This window comes from Castanea sativa, chromosome 5, assembly GCF_040712315.1.
Source record: "Castanea sativa cultivar Marrone di Chiusa Pesio chromosome 5, ASM4071231v1".
Taxonomy (NCBI): domain Eukaryota; kingdom Viridiplantae; phylum Streptophyta; class Magnoliopsida; order Fagales; family Fagaceae; genus Castanea; species Castanea sativa.
Genome location: NC_134017.1, coordinates 21,794,732 through 21,812,677, shown reverse-complemented (window position 1 = coordinate 21,812,677; position 17,946 = coordinate 21,794,732). Strand labels below are relative to the sequence as shown.

The following is a 17,946-nucleotide window of genomic DNA, read 5'->3' as shown; positions in this document are numbered from 1 at the left end:
TAATTTACAAAAAATGAAGGTTTGGACATTGGATTGGTGCTACATGTACAAGAGTAATGGTAAATCAGTTGACCATCTCTTTCTTCATTGTTCCGTTGCTATGGATTTGTAGTCTATGGTCTTGGATTTATTTGGAGTAAGTTGAGTTATGCCGCAATCTATTTTGGGGCTCCTAGCGTGTTGGCAAGGTAGGTTTGGTCGTCATTGAAATGGTTATATATGGTCAATTGCTCCTCATTGCTTAATGTGGTGTCTTTGGAGGGAAAGAAATAGTAGATGTTTTGAAGATATTGAGAGATCCATTCCAGACCTTAAGTTATTTTTCTTTAGAACTTTATTAGATTGGTTGGTTGCATTGCAAAACCAATCATTCCCTTCTTTTATTGATTTCCTTCATTCTTGTAATTTTTGTACTTGATTTATTGACCCCTTGTACACTTCCTATGTACTAAGGTGTCCCTTTTTGATATCAATTAAACTTATTACTTATTAAAAAAAAAAATTGTTGTGGGTTGTGATAGTTTTTTATTAGATGAAGATCAATTTTGAGTGAAAAACTCATGCCAAACACACATTATGAGCATTTTGGTAACTTCAATACAGTTTTTTAACCCAATTTGGAAAACTCTCTTCAAATTGTTTTGAAAACAAAAACACCAAATACTATTACCAAACGAACCCTAATTATTTCTACACATGCAGATTATAATTACGAGTTTTAAGCATGTGATTAACTGTTTAACACGTGCTAGCTATAGTTTTTTATGACTTTAACAAGTGATTAATTATTTTTGCTCATGTGCTAGCTATAGTCTGTTAACGGGTTGTTATTAGGGATGATGTCCACGTGAGGTCAGCATATAACCAACTCCTTGGTGCATACATAACAAGGTTGGACATTGTAAACTCAACAACCGTCTATCATTGAATAAAATTTCCTCTAGAATCAGAATTGAGATTTGAGAATTCTCTCATTTCATGCCATCACTCTCTTTGAAATTCCTAAATTTTGTTTTTTGCTTCTTTCTACTGCCATCCACTAACATCAAACAGAAGAGAGAGCCATTGGAAGATATGCTCCCATCCAATGTCTTTAAATAGAAGAGAAAACCAACACAATGAGATTTTACTCTTTTCATAGATGGCTCTTGCCCCCCAAAGTCCTCCTAATCTTTCCCTAATTTGCCACTTCAAACAAGATGGAACTATATTCCAACTCTAATTCTGCAGATTTTGAAAAAAGTAGCTGTTCTTTTTTTAATAATTAATGAAATTTTATTGAATTAAATAAAGAGTCACCCAAGTATACAGTCAAAACAATAAAATTTCAAACATCTATCAAATCACAAACCAAAAATAAAGAGTGACTTCCTACAGCTGACATCCATTCTAGAGAAAAACAATTTCAGATCCGGTAAATTCCTCTAAATCTTCAAGACTCCAATTCCTATTCCGCCAACTACACCACATAAAACAATGAGGGACAGCCTTCCAAATAAAACCATTACAATGACGCCCAAACTTTCATTGCCAACAAGCTACTAGATTTAGATCCACTACAGTCCTCGGCATCATCCAATGGATGCCAAACAAGACAAAAACCATAGACCACAACTCAGTAGCATTGGGACAATGAAGTAACTTAGCATGTAATTTCAGCTGAAGTTAAAATCTGATATTGTTGGAAAATTTTAGGTTTGATATGTAGTAGGCAACGAATCTGATTTTGTTGGAAATCAGGTTAGAAAAGAATAGGACACAAATGCTGAAAGTAGCAACTAGAGATAAGATTAGCTAGGAAGGTAGAGGAAGGAGATGCAGGACAATTCCAAGCAATAACTCAACAAGCTCAACTTTCAATTCATTTCATCCCCTCAGCAAAGAATACAGAGCTGACATTTTTTATAGCCAAGATTACTTCCTGAGGAAGTATTCACTCTCCTTTTTTTAATAGGAAACAATCTTTATTAATGTGAGTGTATGTCCAAACATGTTATTACTGCTGCATGGTCCTGGATGTGAAAAGCATAAACGTGCAGAAAGTTGAAGAAAAAAAATTTTCCATGCACACTTTATATTACGAATTATGTGAACCTATTCTAAAATTCTTTTTTACTTTGAGACATAATTTAATTTTTGAGAAATTAATACATATCAAATATGTCCATGAAAAATTGTCTTAATCACCTGAATAATTGCCAAGGCAATTCTGTATAGCATGACATCAGTGCTATTTTCCCGAACAATCTGCACCTGCTCTCCTAGGATTCTAAATAAATCAACTGCAGCTGGTGTGTACAGCTTTCCATCCTCGGTTTTCTTTGGTGGCTGCACCTTATCAGCCTCCAAGATATTCAAGTACCATTTCTAGAAAACAGAACCAGTAAAAAGCAATAGTTACATGGGAGAAGTAGAGAGGTAATTTGCGTAATATCATAAACTATCAAATCTGATTTGCAATAGATTGACTTTTTTTATGATAAGTTGCAATAGATTGATAAGGCAGATAAATAATTACCCTTGTTGTAGCTTGCATTCTCTCTACATATGAGTTCATGAGGGGATCCATGGCACCACTCTCAGAACAAACTTGAGCCAAAGAGTCATCAACACCAAGCCCTATCAGGTTATCTTGATATTCAACTACCCAACCAGTTACCTAGTTGTAGGCAATAAGAAAGAGGAACAGAAAGTAGGAAAAAGAAATTCAAATGGAAATATGAAACACATTATACCTAAAAAATTCAGAAATAAAGTATACTTCAAAGCCTTCAATAAGAAAAATACTTAAGCCGCTTTTCCACCCCCAAGTACTCTAGTTAAAGTTGCTTCTAAGAAAAGTGCCATGACTGATGTAATTATTAGGCAGTAGGGCAGTCCTCCAGTAATGTAATTACCCAGTTGTAGAGCAAAATGAATGACCTCTGGAGACCAATAATTACATCAGTCAGCAGCATCAGCAACAGCAGGGTGGAGCATATCATCAACTAACCAACAGTTTTTATGAATTTAGATGCTCATTCATCAATTGATAAACATAGAAACTGCTAACAAAATCCACTTCTATTAGCCTAATTATTTTACCATGATGATATCTTCACAATGGCAACAAAAATTAAATTTATCCAAACTAGATTCCATCAAAATTCAAAGTGCAAGTCTAACTACAGTGACAAACCTTGGTCCCAGTTAACTTGCAAATAGCCAAGTTGTTCCATGTGCCATAGCACATGGTCTGTTTACTTCTGCAAAGGCTATTTGAAAAATAAGATGCCTGTTTGAAATTCATAAGGATTTGAGCAAAATACCTTCAAAATCTCTATATTTGTTAATTCATTTGCCCTGTCACCAAGCAATCTAAGCATCTGAATAAACCTCTCAGTATACAGATTTACCATGAGTTGGAATATCTCATATCTGCCAGCATGGTAGACTGAATCAGTACAAATAAAACACTTACATGGAATATAACCCTCAACATAATTCCTGAGTTTAATTTAAGTACAGGCATATGTGATGATGCACTCATCCATGTGGCTCGGACACACACCGCACAAAATATAGAATAATAATGCTAGCTGCAGTAACCCTTCGAATAAACTAGAACCTTGCTCACAAAAGTGATGACTGGGCTTTGAACATTGGCACACACATACAGCACCAAAATAAGCCATATAATTACCAGAAGCCTAAGTAGCCAAATATAAATTAGCAAACTGTTTCAATACTTCAACAACTAAGCCTTAATCCCAAAATTTTGGGGTCAGCTATGGGTCAACAACTAGTCAGGTTTGGCCACATATTATTTTCTACCATCTTATTCTATTTGAAGTCAAATTCTCTGTTATCTCCTTAATTGTCATGTGCTTTTTTACAACATTATTTTTTTAGAATCGCTTTTTTTCGATTTCTACTAATGCAATTTTAGATATTCCTCTACCTGTCTTTGTTTTCTTAACTTGAAACAACTCACTTGTTCTCACCAGTGCATTAATCGCTCTCCTGTAACAAACTATTTCATAGACAATCAATCTTTTCTCTTAAATTATTACATTGCAACCCACTAGAATTTGCGCTCAGTTGTATTGGATTGTATGTAAGGTATATGGCTGTCAAGACACTTTTTCTTTTTCTGAAAGCGAAATGATAAGATGGAACAAGCTGTAGAACCACTCATTCCCATATTCCTCCAGAAATTTTCAGACTGTTGCCTTTTAAGTGTTCAAGGCAACAAACTGTAGTGCTTGACTGAAGGTGAATTATAGAAAACAATTTGACTTGGGTCTCCATTGGTAAAATCTTGTAAATTAAAGTTTGCTTAGACTTGGATATTGGATCAGAAAAAGAGGGATTTAGACTCAAATTAACCCAAAAATGCTTTCTTAAGCCTTCCTAGTAGAACAGAATTACATTTGGAGGGCTGAGCCATCCACTACCAGGTCAACAAACAGGACAGCCAATTGTTTGGCATCCAACTACTATCCACACTAATTAACAAAACCTTTAGTAGAAAGTAACAATAAGCCTAAGGATACTATGTAAAATCAAGCATATTTAGGTAAAAAGACTGAGACATCCAACAGTACCTCATAAGGGAATACTTAAGGGGTAAAAAAAGGATATGGCAAAAATATAATCTTAAGGAAAAACCTCAAAGGCCACCTAGCATAATGCCAAAAATGCTTTCAGATTGTGGTAGCTGGTGTTCTAGTTCATTCTCTGGTCCATATGGAGTTTGTGGAAAAATATTAGAAGGGGGTGGCCCTCTTTATCTCGGTTTATTTTGTATGAAATTGGAGATGGATCAAAAGTGCAGTTTTGGGTAGATCGATGGTGTGGAACATCTTCTCTTGCAGACTGCTATCCTGAAATATATAGGATTTGTCAAAACAAAGAGGCGAGTGTGGTTGATCTAATGAGGTACACCAATGGAGTCCTTCATTGGGAGATACATTTTTGTAGGGATGTACATAATCGGGAATTGGAAGCTTTCTAGAGCTTCATAAATACCATTTATAGCACTCCTGTAAGGGGGATTGGGGAGGATAAGAGATGTTGGCTACCTTGTAAGGGTAAGGGGTTTATGGTTAGTGCGTACTACCATCTCCTAGTTGGCCATAGTGAACTGTTTTTCCCTTGGAAAAGCATTTGGAAGCAGAAGATTCCTTCTAGAGTGGCTTTCTTTGTATGGAATGCTGTCTTGGGAAAATGTCTAACAATTGACAATGTAAGGAAAAGAAAGGTATGCATTTTGGATTGGTGTTTTATGTGCAAGTGTAATAGTGAAACTTTGACCATCTATTCCTTCGTTGGCTGGTAGCTCTGGAGTTGTGGGATATGGTTTTTGGTTTAATTGGAGTTTGTTGGGTTATGCCAATGTCTGTTGTTGAGCTTCTTGCTTTCTGGCAAGGTTGATTTGGTCATCATCGTAATTGAGATACATGGATGGTTGTTCCTCATTATTTGATGTGATGTGTTTGGAAGGAAAGAAATAGTAGGTGTTTTGAAGACAATGAGCGTTCTATACCTGACCTCAAGCTTCTATTTTTCATAACGTTATTGGACTGGTTCTCAATGTGGAGAAACCAACTTTTTTCTTCAATTTTGGATTTACTTGATCTATGTAATTTTTGTATTTGATATGTACACCCCTGTATACTCCCTGTGTACTTGGGTGTCTCTTTTTTTTTTATATCAATAAATCTTTATTACTTATCAAAAAAGGACAAACCTCAAATTAAAGAGAAAGAAACAAAAAAGTAAGAAGAAGAAGAAGAAGAAGAAGAAGAAGAAAGAAGAAAAAAGAAGAAAAAAAGAGGTAGATTTGACACAGTGCAAACCTTGGAGGGAAACAAGGGGCAACATAGTCATAAATATCTCCGAGCTCTTCTCCAATCTGAATGTTGAAAAAGAAACAACCAACATTATCAATGAAACAAAAATCTAAATCAGGTTTTTTACAAGCTCCTTTTGATAAATGAATAATGTATAATTATTCATAATGCCACCTAGCATGAAATGAGCAAAGTCCTGTGTTGTATGCTACCTAATATGCTAATTTGTTATTCATTGTGTACTGTTCATTTAAAGAAGATATCACAAGCTCATGTTTTTTATGCATAAAATCTTATCAACTTATCGATGTTAAGGAGATCACTCTATATTGGGCAAGGTGGCAAAGAAAGCAAGGACGGAAAGGATTATTCAAAATTCCAATAGACTGCTGGATATTGAAAACAAACTTGAGTATGAGTTCTCTGCCAACATGTGGAAAAATAATGTAGGACACAATCTGAAAACCTAAAATAAAGAATAATGTTTGAGGATATATAGCTATACTATTCACATGGTAATATAGCAGCCCACTTTATCTTTAGGATATTTAAGGATATTTGCTTCTGATTTATTTTTATTACATACAACTTGTATTAGCCCAAATCATGGGACATGATCATTTATTTTAAGGGATGAAAAGTTTTGCGTTCTTATCAATAAGAGATTATGATATCTTTGTAAGATAACTTAGTTTATTACTAACTTAAAACTTTACATACATACATACATACATACATACATACATACATGCATACATACATATAATGTGTATATGTGTGTGTCATGTGTCCACTCAATAGTACATATAGTAGTACTTTGGATTGTTATTTGTTAAAGGGGAAAAAACAAAATAAAATATATACACAAAAAAAAAAATGCAATTTGTCAGCCTCCACTAAGGAGTAGAGCACAACAAAAACATAAAATTGAAAACTTAAGTTGTACTTACTGTTCGAGCTTCTTCCAAAGCTGCTTTAAGGTCCTCAAAAACAAGCTGATGCACAAATTACTGTTAGAATAAGAGATATTTAACACTCAATGGTTATACAACAGAGTAACCATTAAAAGAATACCTCTGTCAGAAGTTTGTTAAATCGTCCTTCAACAGTCTTCCTTATTTGCTCATAGCATTTATCCTTATAGCCTTTCCCCTGAACATTCAATTTCTGCTGTGATAGATTTTTTGAAGTTGTTACATTGGTCGACTTCCTGTAGGAAATAAGAAAAAGTAACAAAACTATGGTGCATTATGTAACCTTAAAAAATAAGGTTGTGATATACAGTTTAAGAAAGCTTCTGAGAAAGATTATACACATTATGAATATAAGGAACCGTGACTTGAAATTATAACCAAACTTCAAGGTGAAAGAAAGTAACTAAAATTGAAAATTAATTCAAAATATTTACTTGGCAGTTCTACGAGGATTTGAAACTGAAGCCATTGCACCAACTCCCTCGGCCTCAGCTGCTTCCTCAGCAACTTGTTGATCAAGGATTTCTTGCATTTCAACAACCCTAGAAGGGATAGAAACAGTAGAGAAATATAATACACTACAAGACTAGCACAAGAAAATGAACCAAAGTGGCCTCCGCCCCCTAAATAAAAACTCCCTCTGTCCCCCAAGTTCTTTAGTCCTTTATTCCACTTTCTTATATCCCAAAATGTAGTCCTCTTTCAAAAATCAATAAATAAATTTCCTAACTTACTATTTTATTTTATTTAAAAAGTCAATATCCTTCTTTCACTAGTATTTAAATTAATGAGGTTATTTTAGTAAATTTGTACCTTTTATTTAAAAAAAGAAAGTGCATATGAAATGATTTTTTTTATAAGTAATAAAAATATATTAAAAAGAAGAAGGGTGTCACCTGAGTATATAGGAAGTATACATCAGGGACAAAAACCATTCAAGTGCATAAAGTACAAAAGTCCATGAAACCATAGACTGAAGAAAAAGAACGAAAGCCTAACACCACAACCCAATCCAAAAGAGTTTAAGATCAGAAATTGATCTCCATAAATCCTCAAAATGCTAGTTATTCCTCTCCTGCCAAATGCACCACATCAAACAATAGAGCACAGCCATCCAAATAGCAGCATTCCAATGCCTCCCAAACTTTCCTTGCCAACAAGCCAATAGCTCCACCATTGTTTTCGGCATAACCCAATGAATGCCAAACGAAGTAAACATCATAGACCACAAATCAAAAGCAAGAGGGCAATGGATAAGGAGGTGTTCTACTAATTCCCCATTTCTTTTGCACATACAACACCAATCCAAAATCAAATGATGTTCCCTTAAAAAGTTGGATTTTCCAAACAAGACCAACAATATGGGACAGAGAGAATATTCACAATTTCACACACACACAGATACTTATGCACATGGGTTTATAGACAAATTACTCCTAAGAATACACCCTCCAATTGTTACATACGAGAAGAGAGGGAATCAACAAAATATGCAACAAAACTTGTCACTTGTGCCTATGGTTCAAAACCAGTCAGATCTCAATAAGTTATATTTTAGCTCTATAACAGTAAAGTATATTGTTAAATGTTTGGTTATTCCTCTCTCCATATAGTCCGTATTAAACTTAGGGGTTTTTTTGGTGGTACAGAATATACAGGGCATTTGTAGGGTTTTTGGAGTTTTTTTTTCCTCTTTCAGATTTTTTTTTTTTTTTTTTTTGGTCGTTTTGGGGGCATTATCCTAATATGTATGGGCACAGGTACAGGTACAGGGATAAAACATTTCTTGAAAAACCTAGGGTTTGATACGTTGGGAATACGTGTAATAATTAATAATTACTTATTAAATATTTTTTAGCATTTATTATGCATATAATGTTAAGCATATATCAATTTAAGAACAATAGTTTTCAATAAAATTATTTTTACCTATAATAAAAAATTAAGAGCAATAATAGATAATAAAGTAAATCCATGGCCATAAAATAATGTTTAGAATATAAACCAAGATCCAAAAGAGTAAATAAAGGATAACTAGATAAGTGTTCAACATTGAAACCAATATAGAAAAAATATAAATAAAAAAATCTTACAAATTAGGGCTATCTCTCACTATCAGGGGCTGGGTTTCAACAATATCCAAACCGAATCACGGGCATATCTTGAACATATTGGCATTTTTTTTCAAAAAAAAAACTGACTACGAGTACGTATTTTAGATGTATCAAAGTATGATACGTATGGGATACCGGTACATGAGCCAAAATGGAGTATACATGCATCCTAGGCGTTATCCTCTCAAAAGGATTGATAAATTTTAAATTGGTCAATAACTTTGAATTATTTTTCTACAAATTTTTAATTACCAACCAAAACAAAATGCACGTCATTCTCTGAAGGGGATTGATACAGAAAATTTCAAATGGTATGTAACTTTGTTTTATTATTTTTATTTTTTTAATAAAAACATCTATTATCTATAAATTCAAAAACATACATCATTTGCTTGAACAAAACATTGGTAATATCAAATCTACCCCCCACGAAACCTGGGATGCACGGACGCGGCACCGGAGGTGCCGCACCCGCGTCCGACGCGGTGGGACTCGCCGACGCGCGAGAGACGCCGCTGCTCGCGCGTCGGTGCGGCGTCCGGCCACGTGGCATCTTATTTTTCCCGCCGACTCGCGCCGACACGGTGCCGATTCGAGCAGATTCGGGCCGATTCGGCCAGAATCGGGATGTTTCGGCCGTATCGGCCGGCGACCGAAACGGCCGAAACAAGCCGAAATAGGCCTCGAATCATGCTGCAACAGCCGAAATTGGCTCTAAATGAGACCCAAAAACCCTAAATCTATCCTTCCTTAATTTTATTTTGTATATTTGTTGCTTCTTTTGTGTTTTCTTTTTGGTTTTGTGTTGTGTTTTGTGTTTCTTGCTTTTTTCTTTCTTTGTTTTTGTGAATCAAGGCATAGTAAATTAGTAATATGTTTTTTAAGAATATTTTAATAGTAAAAATATATAGAAAATATAAATAAAAATATTTTTAATAATTTTTTAATTGCCGAGTCCCGCCGCACCCGCACCCACTTTTTTCAAAAATTGCCGAGTCCCGCACCCGTACCCGCACCCGCACCCGCACCCGCACCCGCACCCGCACCCGTGCTTCATAGCACGAAACTAGTTTGGGAAGAATGAGAGGAAGAAAGACACAAAGCAAGTTAAAACAAAATTCAAAGATAGTATATAAGAAGACAAAGACTAAGGATGTTCATCACAGAAATACCTTAAAGCACGAACCAAAGTTTGTGGGCTGCAAAACAGAACAGATGTAAAACAATTAAATGACCATCGGAAGAATCATAAAACAAATTACATAAATACCTAAGCAATAATGACTTTGAAGCATGTGCACCAAAAAGAATGGAAAAAAATCCATAACAAAATGAGACACTTCAAAGTCCAGCAAGAGGAGAGGGAGAGGGGGGGGGGAGGCAATTATTAGAAGGCAGGCCTATTTCGCTTGGACCACTACTCTGAGAAAAGATTTTGGTCATACTGGTGCAAAATATCTAACAAAGATGATGAAACAGTTAAAATTCACAAACCTATAGGATATTTAACATATGACGTAACCATCAACCCTTCTTTATAAAGGAAATGCCATTTGATCAAAAGAACATTAACAAGCTTAATAATCCATCCCAATTTAAAAGTTTGGTTTTACATGACACAATGTTTGATGACGAAGAAAGAGTATAATAACCTTACTAAAACGCCTGAAGGTAACATGACTTTTAAAATGCGTTGATTTTTTTTTTTTTGCGGAATAATGGATAGTATGGGCAGATGAAGTTGAAAATGTTTTAATTATTTTTTGGAAGTGAACACTCCTTTGGGACATCCCAAAATGGTGAGCAAGATCTTTATTTATGATTAAATGGTTGTCTATATAAGTTAGTTAATACAATTATTTTTTTGATAATTAAGTTAGTTAATACAAAGATTAAAAGTGTCATGAGGGACTGCAGCAGTTGTACATGAAGTATACAAAATGCTAGTCAATTTTCAGTTAAATTCTATCTTCTTGACAAGCAAGCAATTCATCTAAGCTAAGCATATTCTTCTGCTCAGAAATCTAGCCCACAAAAACATGAAATCACAAAATGATAAATAATCTTTAAAAAAGCCAAGCAGTCTCCGCATCGAATATCAACCCAAAACTGCATCACCACCATTAACTTTCACGTTTTTAAAGCTTAAAACATAAGCTTTAGTATTCTGCTACTTGCTGCACAAAGTTGCAGGATCAAACAGATCTCTCACTACGTTGGGCCTAATTTTGGTGCATCAATGCAATGTCATTCTCAATGGTATCCCTAAAAGAATTAGTTGCCTGTACATCACATGTATGCCACCTTCATGCAGTAAAAGAATATATATATATATATATATATATATATATATATTTCCACCTTTGGCCCCACATGCAATTTTTACTTTTTTTCTTCTTTGGGTGGGGCAATGATGGAAGAGAAAGAGAAAGATAGAGATGACTCAGCAGCTAACATGCTTATCATACTGATTTCTAAGCACATTTTTACATTGTGGCATTTGCAAGTAAGATAAATTAGAAGGCAAGTAAATAGCAATAAGCATTTCCAAAAAGTGAATCAAAGCCAAATCTCAGGCCAGTTCAAACCACCAAACACAAAATATTATATCAAATCGCAAGTAATACACAATCTATAAAGCTCAAATAAGTACAAAATCTTTCTAAGAAAGAACCTCATTAAAGTTGGGTGCAAGAGATAAAATGAATTTCATATGGAAAAAGTGCAATCACAAATTTCAAGTTTTTCCAGATTGGAACAAAAAAAATGTACCTTTCTTTAGAAAGTTTATAGAAGTTGGAAATATGACCCCATAATGTCTTCTCAAATGTCTCCCAAGTCTGATCTACATCTTCAAAATATTCTCTGGTTCATGGCCCATATGAGAGAGAGAGAGAGAAAGAAGTCACTAAGCATCATTGTCATAATCATCATCATCATCCTTAAAAGCCAATTTCTACTTTCCACACTTATGTTGTTCTTGCAGCCAAAAAAAATCTCAATTCACCTTTTCAAAGTAATTAACGTTGTATGCATCAAGCCAGATAATTCGAGCATTAACTTAAAATAAAATCATCAATGCTGCTTTGAACCAAGAATTATAAAACACCAATCATCAGCAACGCCAAATTAAGCTAGCCACTCAATGGCCTCTTTAATGTCAAGCTCGTTGATACAATCATAAAAATTTTGTGGCTTGGATATAGAGACAAAGCAATTGCCACAAGAATTTTCCCAACTCTTATAAATTGGCTATAGTATTAGAATTGAAAAACACCAAAAGATTTTCTGGAAAACTGGCAAGAACCGACAGCTTAGAATTAGCTTAACATTTTTTTTCTTTGTTCTTTTTTAACCCCTGATCTGCTAACTAGCATTCAGCTCTTTTATACTTTTTTGATGTATAATTGTTACTAGCTTTGGGCTCACTACAAGAACTATAAATGCAAAAAGGGAAGAAGCTAGAGAGTATTCTTTAGTCAGAAAATTTGTAAAAGTAGTTAATTCTTAATACTAAAGCATATTTCCTTTTCTTTTTTTTCATTTAATGTCATTGATCCAGTAAGTATAATTTACTTTTTGTCCGCTGATGTCGAATGATGATTGCTGGAGCAGTTTCTTTCTTATTCTTATACAAGTTAAAACAACTTTGGCTTGACATATAATCCCATATAATTGTATTTATCAATATTAACATGTGAAGGAAATACAAATGAAAATAAATCACCAAGGTTTAAAACTTTTGATTTTATGTTACTGTTCGCTTATTAGAATCACCCCAAACCTTAGTATGGATTGTGAGCTTATAGAAAAGTATCCTTGTAGTTGGGTGAATATGACAAATAAAGAGAAGTTGAGGGAAGGGCAGGAGGGATGCATAGAGGAGCCTCTTTCAAAAGGAATGACAAAAACGGGGGGCTTCTAATCTAACGGGATGCCATGGCTCCCCTTGGCCCCTGCTAGCACCACTGAAGAATGTGACATAAAACTTTACAAGACAATACAGACCTTAGTCTGCCAACCTCTTCCTTGTGAGATCCTGCAGCTGCTAATGCAAACCTCCGCTTCCCATCAAGAGCTGTTAACCTCTAAGACAAATTTAAGGACAAAAATCCAAAGACCCGACTATGAGTACACTATATATGTGAATTTATTTCCAAGTAATAGTATGTATGTAGGGAAGAGAACTATTACCTCATAAGTGTTAACAAGTTCTTTATCATCACTCAAAGAATCCCTTGCTTCAGCTGCTTCAACAGAAATGGACATCATGCCCTCGACATCCTATCAAAAGATCAAGAAGTGAGCTAACAGCAACCACGCAGAAAAGTAGAAGAAACAACAAACCATTAGATTCTAATTCATGCCTCTAGATTTAAAACTTAAAATAAGCATGCTTCACAAAAAATCAACATGAATAGCCAATGACCTTCTGGTCCACTGGATAGGGGTTTCTCATTTTCTTTTAGGCAAGATAAAAAATTTTCAGGCAATTCCAACCCCACTTGATTGCTGATTAGTTGTATGTAAGTTTTAACACTAGTATAACTGCATTCTCACTGCAACAGCTTTCATAAGATAGAGGTCATTTTTTTTATATGTAAATAGGAAGAAAGGCTGGTGGAGTTTGAACCCCAGTGCAGAAGCACAACAAGAGGTACTGGAACCACTGATTTTTCTCAAGCCCCAAGATAGAGGGGAAAAATTGAAAATGGAACCATGTAACTCCATTTCCAGTTGTCCAAATTGTGGATAAAATAACACACACACACACTAGTCGTGATAAAAAACTTATTCAACTCAGGAGCATTTTTCAACTCAGCCAAACACACCCACCTTCAAGGTTGTATTTAAGTTGTTCCTTGCATTGCTAAGGAGCTTTATTTGATCATGGTTTTCAATTAATGTTTGGCATTCTTGACAAAGCCTGATGCAGAAGGCAGTCATATTAACCACAAAATCAGATACGCATATATTGCAATCAATAGGATACCAAATTAAACCCCTTATAATGTTAGAAAAACCCCCTCAGTATATCTCATCAACAACGTACTTTTCAATAGAAACAAAGTTTTCACGGAGCTGGTCTATTGTCTTCTCAGATAAGGACAGAGAGTCCAGCCCAGCTTGTGCCTGTTCAACCTGCAGAGTCAAGAATTACCATGTAAGCACAATGAAATATGAGACTTGTTGAGCTCCCTCAACTCAGTAAATGTCTCATAATAGAAGGTAAGAGAAAAAAAAATGGTTGAAAATAATTATGACAGCAGTTTTCCCCATGAAAAGGATTGGAATTTGTGCATAAACCTGCTCGGCAACCATTGTACTAAGTTGTGCATCATTTGCCTGACAATAAAAATAATAACAACATTCAGAGTTGACATCTAAAGGTTTATAAATAAATTCATTGAAATAAAAGCCAATGTAATGCCTTTTTTCTAACAGCAATTATAAATTAACCAACTTTTCAAAGCCTCGCTTTTTCATAATTTATTAGCCGGTACTTCAGCAAGTAATTTGCAAATATTAACCAAAGAAAAAAAAATTATTGGTACGTTACATACACACCCAATAAGTTTTGAGCCCATAACCTTACCTTCCACCTATTCTTGCAGAACAAGAAAGTGTCATTCAAGTCAAAGCACACTAGCAAGTAGCAACATTACCCACCAAACTAATAGGCCTAAAATTCTTAACATATAAAGCAACTACCATCTTCAGAACAAGTCTGATTAAAGAAGCATTCGGACATTCATTATACGGGCCACATCTCCATGCTCGCAAAAAGTAACAAACATTCTCATTAAATCCTACTTTACTAGAAACTAGCACTACCGAATGAGGGGAGCAGGAAACCATTTTGAAGCTAGTTCTTCATTCACATTAACACTCTTTACCCTCTTGATTGTCGCTTGATCAAAGTTTTTTTTTTTTCTTGATGTCGTGGAACCTCACTAAGGGTCCATTTGGATAGAGCTTATTGCTGAAAACTGAAAACTGAAAACTGAAAACTGAAAACTGAAAACACTGTAGCAAAATAATTTTTAAATGTGTGAATAGTGCTGTGGGACCCATTTGTAATATTTTTTTCTGAATAAAATGCTTGTGGGTCCCATAAACATTGCGTGAACAGTGCAGCTACAGTGCGTGAACAGTGCAGATGGTCTCCCGCACAGTGAAATAACGTGCATGAACAGTACCGGTTACTGTTCATGCGCGTTGAAAAAAAAAAAAAAAAAAAAAAAAAGCTACAAAACGCAAAACTCAAAACGTGGCCACAATAAGCTGAATCCAAACTCAGCTTAAGTGTTAGGAGCTTTACTTGTTGCTGATGATGGCATGAGGAATGTGAGTGTTTGGGCAGCATTAGGCCAGTCACTCAACTTCATGTTTCCTCAACGCACTCATGGCTCCTCATGCCAAATTAGTAATGCTCCTAAGGGCTCTTTGAGGAGGACATGCCCAATCTCCCTACTCAATTTGGATCGATGAGCAGGATGAAGGGGCGGCATGTGGAGGCATCTAGCTCCACATGATGCCCCAGGCCATGGCAGAGGAGGGCCATGGTGGGCATTGTTGGTTTTGATGATGAGCAGAAGCAGGTGGTGCTGACCCTACTTGGTGGTGCATGGCATTGGTGGCTTAGTTGCTGGTTGCTTGTGTATGGGCTTGGTGGCTTGAGTGCAAGGTAGGGTTGCGCTACTATGATGATTAGATACTGTGTGTAAAGCATTAGGCAAGTGGGTGCTGGTAGATGCATGGACAGATGCTAGTGGGCTAATGGCGGTTACTTGGTGTGCTGCATATGGATATGTTGTGTGGTCTATATTGCTGATGGGAGAAGACTTGGGCATGGGCCAAGCCTCTCAAAACATGGGAAATATGCTGTGTGGGCTGCTGTGTGATGGGCATAAGCCCAATGATCTACTAAGACATGGGCTATGAATGTGCTAATGTGCAGGAGCAGTTATTGGGCAATTATCAAGTAGTTTCTAGCTTTCCTGATTATTAGACCTGCTGTGTAAGGGCCAAAAACGTGAAGAGCAGGCCAAAACAGCATCAGTTAAAGGTGTCCTAAGTCAGACCACAAGTGGCAGAATGTCCAAGACCTAGGCAGTAACAACCGTAGTAGTTATTTATGTGTATATGACCCTAAGGTTGTTGGGGGTGTCAACAGCAGAGTGTATTTTGCCTTAGAGAAAATTCTGTGTATTTCTCCAGGCTTGTAAAAGGGTTTCCTTTGTACTTGAGATTGAGTAATAAAGGTTGGGGGTTAGTTCCCTGTAAACATAGTGTATGCTGTGTGTGAGTCCTATAAAATCTGTTCTAAGTGTTCCTACAGTGTGTGTGGTGTTGGCTAAGACTAAGTCAGGTACTTAGGGCCATCACATGCAGAAAATTTGACCCTGTAACACTAAGGCAGGGCCCTTTGAACCCATTCCTAGGGGATTAAACCACGAATTCAGGACCACACTAGCCAGAGCTGTGTATCCAGTAATCCAGGGGAACCACTGAACTGCACCCGGACCGATAATTTGATCAAAGATATATATCATCAACAGATAAAAATAAAAAATAAAAGAAGTCCCAATGAAAATGGATTTCTCTTCTCCTATGAGAGAATTTGCTAACCAACACAAAGAACACTACATATCAATCAAATACAGAACTCATCAAATCACTAGAGAATTTACTCTTTACCTATTCAATTCATCATGCCAAAACAGATTTTCAACGCTTTTCAAAAAAAAAAAAACTAGGAAACCCTAGAATTAGTCAAAATTTGATGAATCAAAACTAGAAATTAGGCAAAAAAATTTGAATTTTTTTTAAGAATTGGAAATAGGACCTGTTGGCGAGTAAAGTAATCGGCCTTTATGGATGCGATGGAGTGAAGAAGCTCCGGCAGCGGCAGAAGCTTCGCGACCTCGCGCACTGTCGATTCCTTCGCTTCCACTCCCAGATCCTCCCCCATCATTTTTCTTCCTATACCAACGCAGTAACTGTAATACGGTTCACGATCAGGTTGGAAATAAAGGATTTCTAAAAATCTACCTTAATTTTAAAAGTTTTCAATTTTAAAAAATAAATAGTAAAAATGAAAAAATATGAATTAATATATTAAATACATCATAAAACTTTTTTTTTTTTTTAAATCTTGTCAGCAGAATTTCAATGTGGAATTTTTTTTTTTTTAATACATTTTGAAACTTTGAAATAGAGTTGTCACTTAGATTACACACGTAATATAATGTGAGAAATAAATGGAATAAACCATGCCATATATTTATATAATAAAACTTATGCTTTAATTTAAATTCTAATTTTTTAGTTTCTCAAAAAAAATTGCAATTTTTTATCAAAAGAACAAAGAGCTAATTTGTTCTTCTAGTATCAACTATTGCTTTATCAGAAGGAAAAACAAAAACAAAAAAACCAAAACAAAAACTATTGCTTGATACTTTATTGCTTTATTGCTTCATCAGGAGGAAAAACAAAAAACAAAAACAAAAACTATTGCTTTTTTTTTTTTTTTAGAGTACAAAAACTATTGCTTCTTCATTGCTAATTCTTGTTTAGGCCATGTTTGGTTTGCTGAATTTTCATCATTTATCACTTAAATTTTTCATGACCCCACACCTACTGGGTGTCAATTCGAGTTAGCGTGTTGGGTTCGTGTCGTGTTGAGGTAGGGGTATTCGACTAAATGGCTCAACCCTAACCTAACCCATTTAATAATCGTGTCATGATCTTTCAACCCTAACCTGACCTGTTAATAAGGCGAGTTGACATGACTCAACCTATTTGACACGCTTAATAAACGAGTCGTGTTGGGTTGACACAAATGTAACACAACTCATTTCAACCTGCATAATATTAAATATAACATCCATCCAGAAATTTTTTTTTTTCTATCCCAAAAAACAGTGCATACATTTCAAGTATTCAACTCACATTCAAAATAACATAGTTCAACAAAAATATAACATTCATTTAGAAATAAATTCTTTACACTCCAAAAGA

The 17,946-nt window shown here is 35.3% G+C and overlaps 1 protein-coding gene across 2 annotated transcripts in view; it reads right to left on the bottom strand.

Annotated features, from left to right (window-relative positions):
• LOC142635967 (exocyst complex component SEC6-like) overlaps positions 1 to 16,965 on the bottom strand; it is a 30,539-nt gene extending 13,574 nt beyond the window's left edge. Inside the window, exons 1-15 of one of the 2 annotated variants that reach the window (XM_075810016.1) lie at positions 16,772 to 16,965; positions 14,230 to 14,268; positions 13,976 to 14,064; positions 13,759 to 13,849; positions 13,117 to 13,206; positions 12,931 to 13,010; positions 11,695 to 11,787; positions 10,095 to 10,121; positions 7,243 to 7,350; positions 6,909 to 7,044; positions 6,785 to 6,829; positions 5,841 to 5,896; positions 3,309 to 3,417; positions 2,519 to 2,659; positions 2,188 to 2,367 (exon numbers count right to left, since the gene is read on the bottom strand). In XM_075810016.1, coding sequence (XP_075666131.1) covers positions 2,188 to 2,367; positions 2,519 to 2,659; positions 3,309 to 3,417; positions 5,841 to 5,896; positions 6,785 to 6,829; positions 6,909 to 7,044; positions 7,243 to 7,350; positions 10,095 to 10,121; positions 11,695 to 11,787; positions 12,931 to 13,010; positions 13,117 to 13,206; positions 13,759 to 13,849; positions 13,976 to 14,064; positions 14,230 to 14,268; positions 16,772 to 16,900 — 1,413 coding nt within the window. In that variant the 5' untranslated portion in view covers positions 16,901 to 16,965. The remainder of the gene's footprint in view (positions 1 to 2,187; positions 2,368 to 2,518; positions 2,660 to 3,308; positions 3,418 to 5,840; positions 5,897 to 6,784; positions 6,830 to 6,908; positions 7,045 to 7,242; positions 7,351 to 10,094; positions 10,122 to 11,694; positions 11,788 to 12,930; positions 13,011 to 13,116; positions 13,207 to 13,758; positions 13,850 to 13,975; positions 14,065 to 14,229; positions 14,269 to 16,771) is intronic. The other variant, XM_075810017.1, reaches the window with a different exon arrangement.
• Between the last annotated feature and the right edge of the window lie 981 nt (positions 16,966 to 17,946).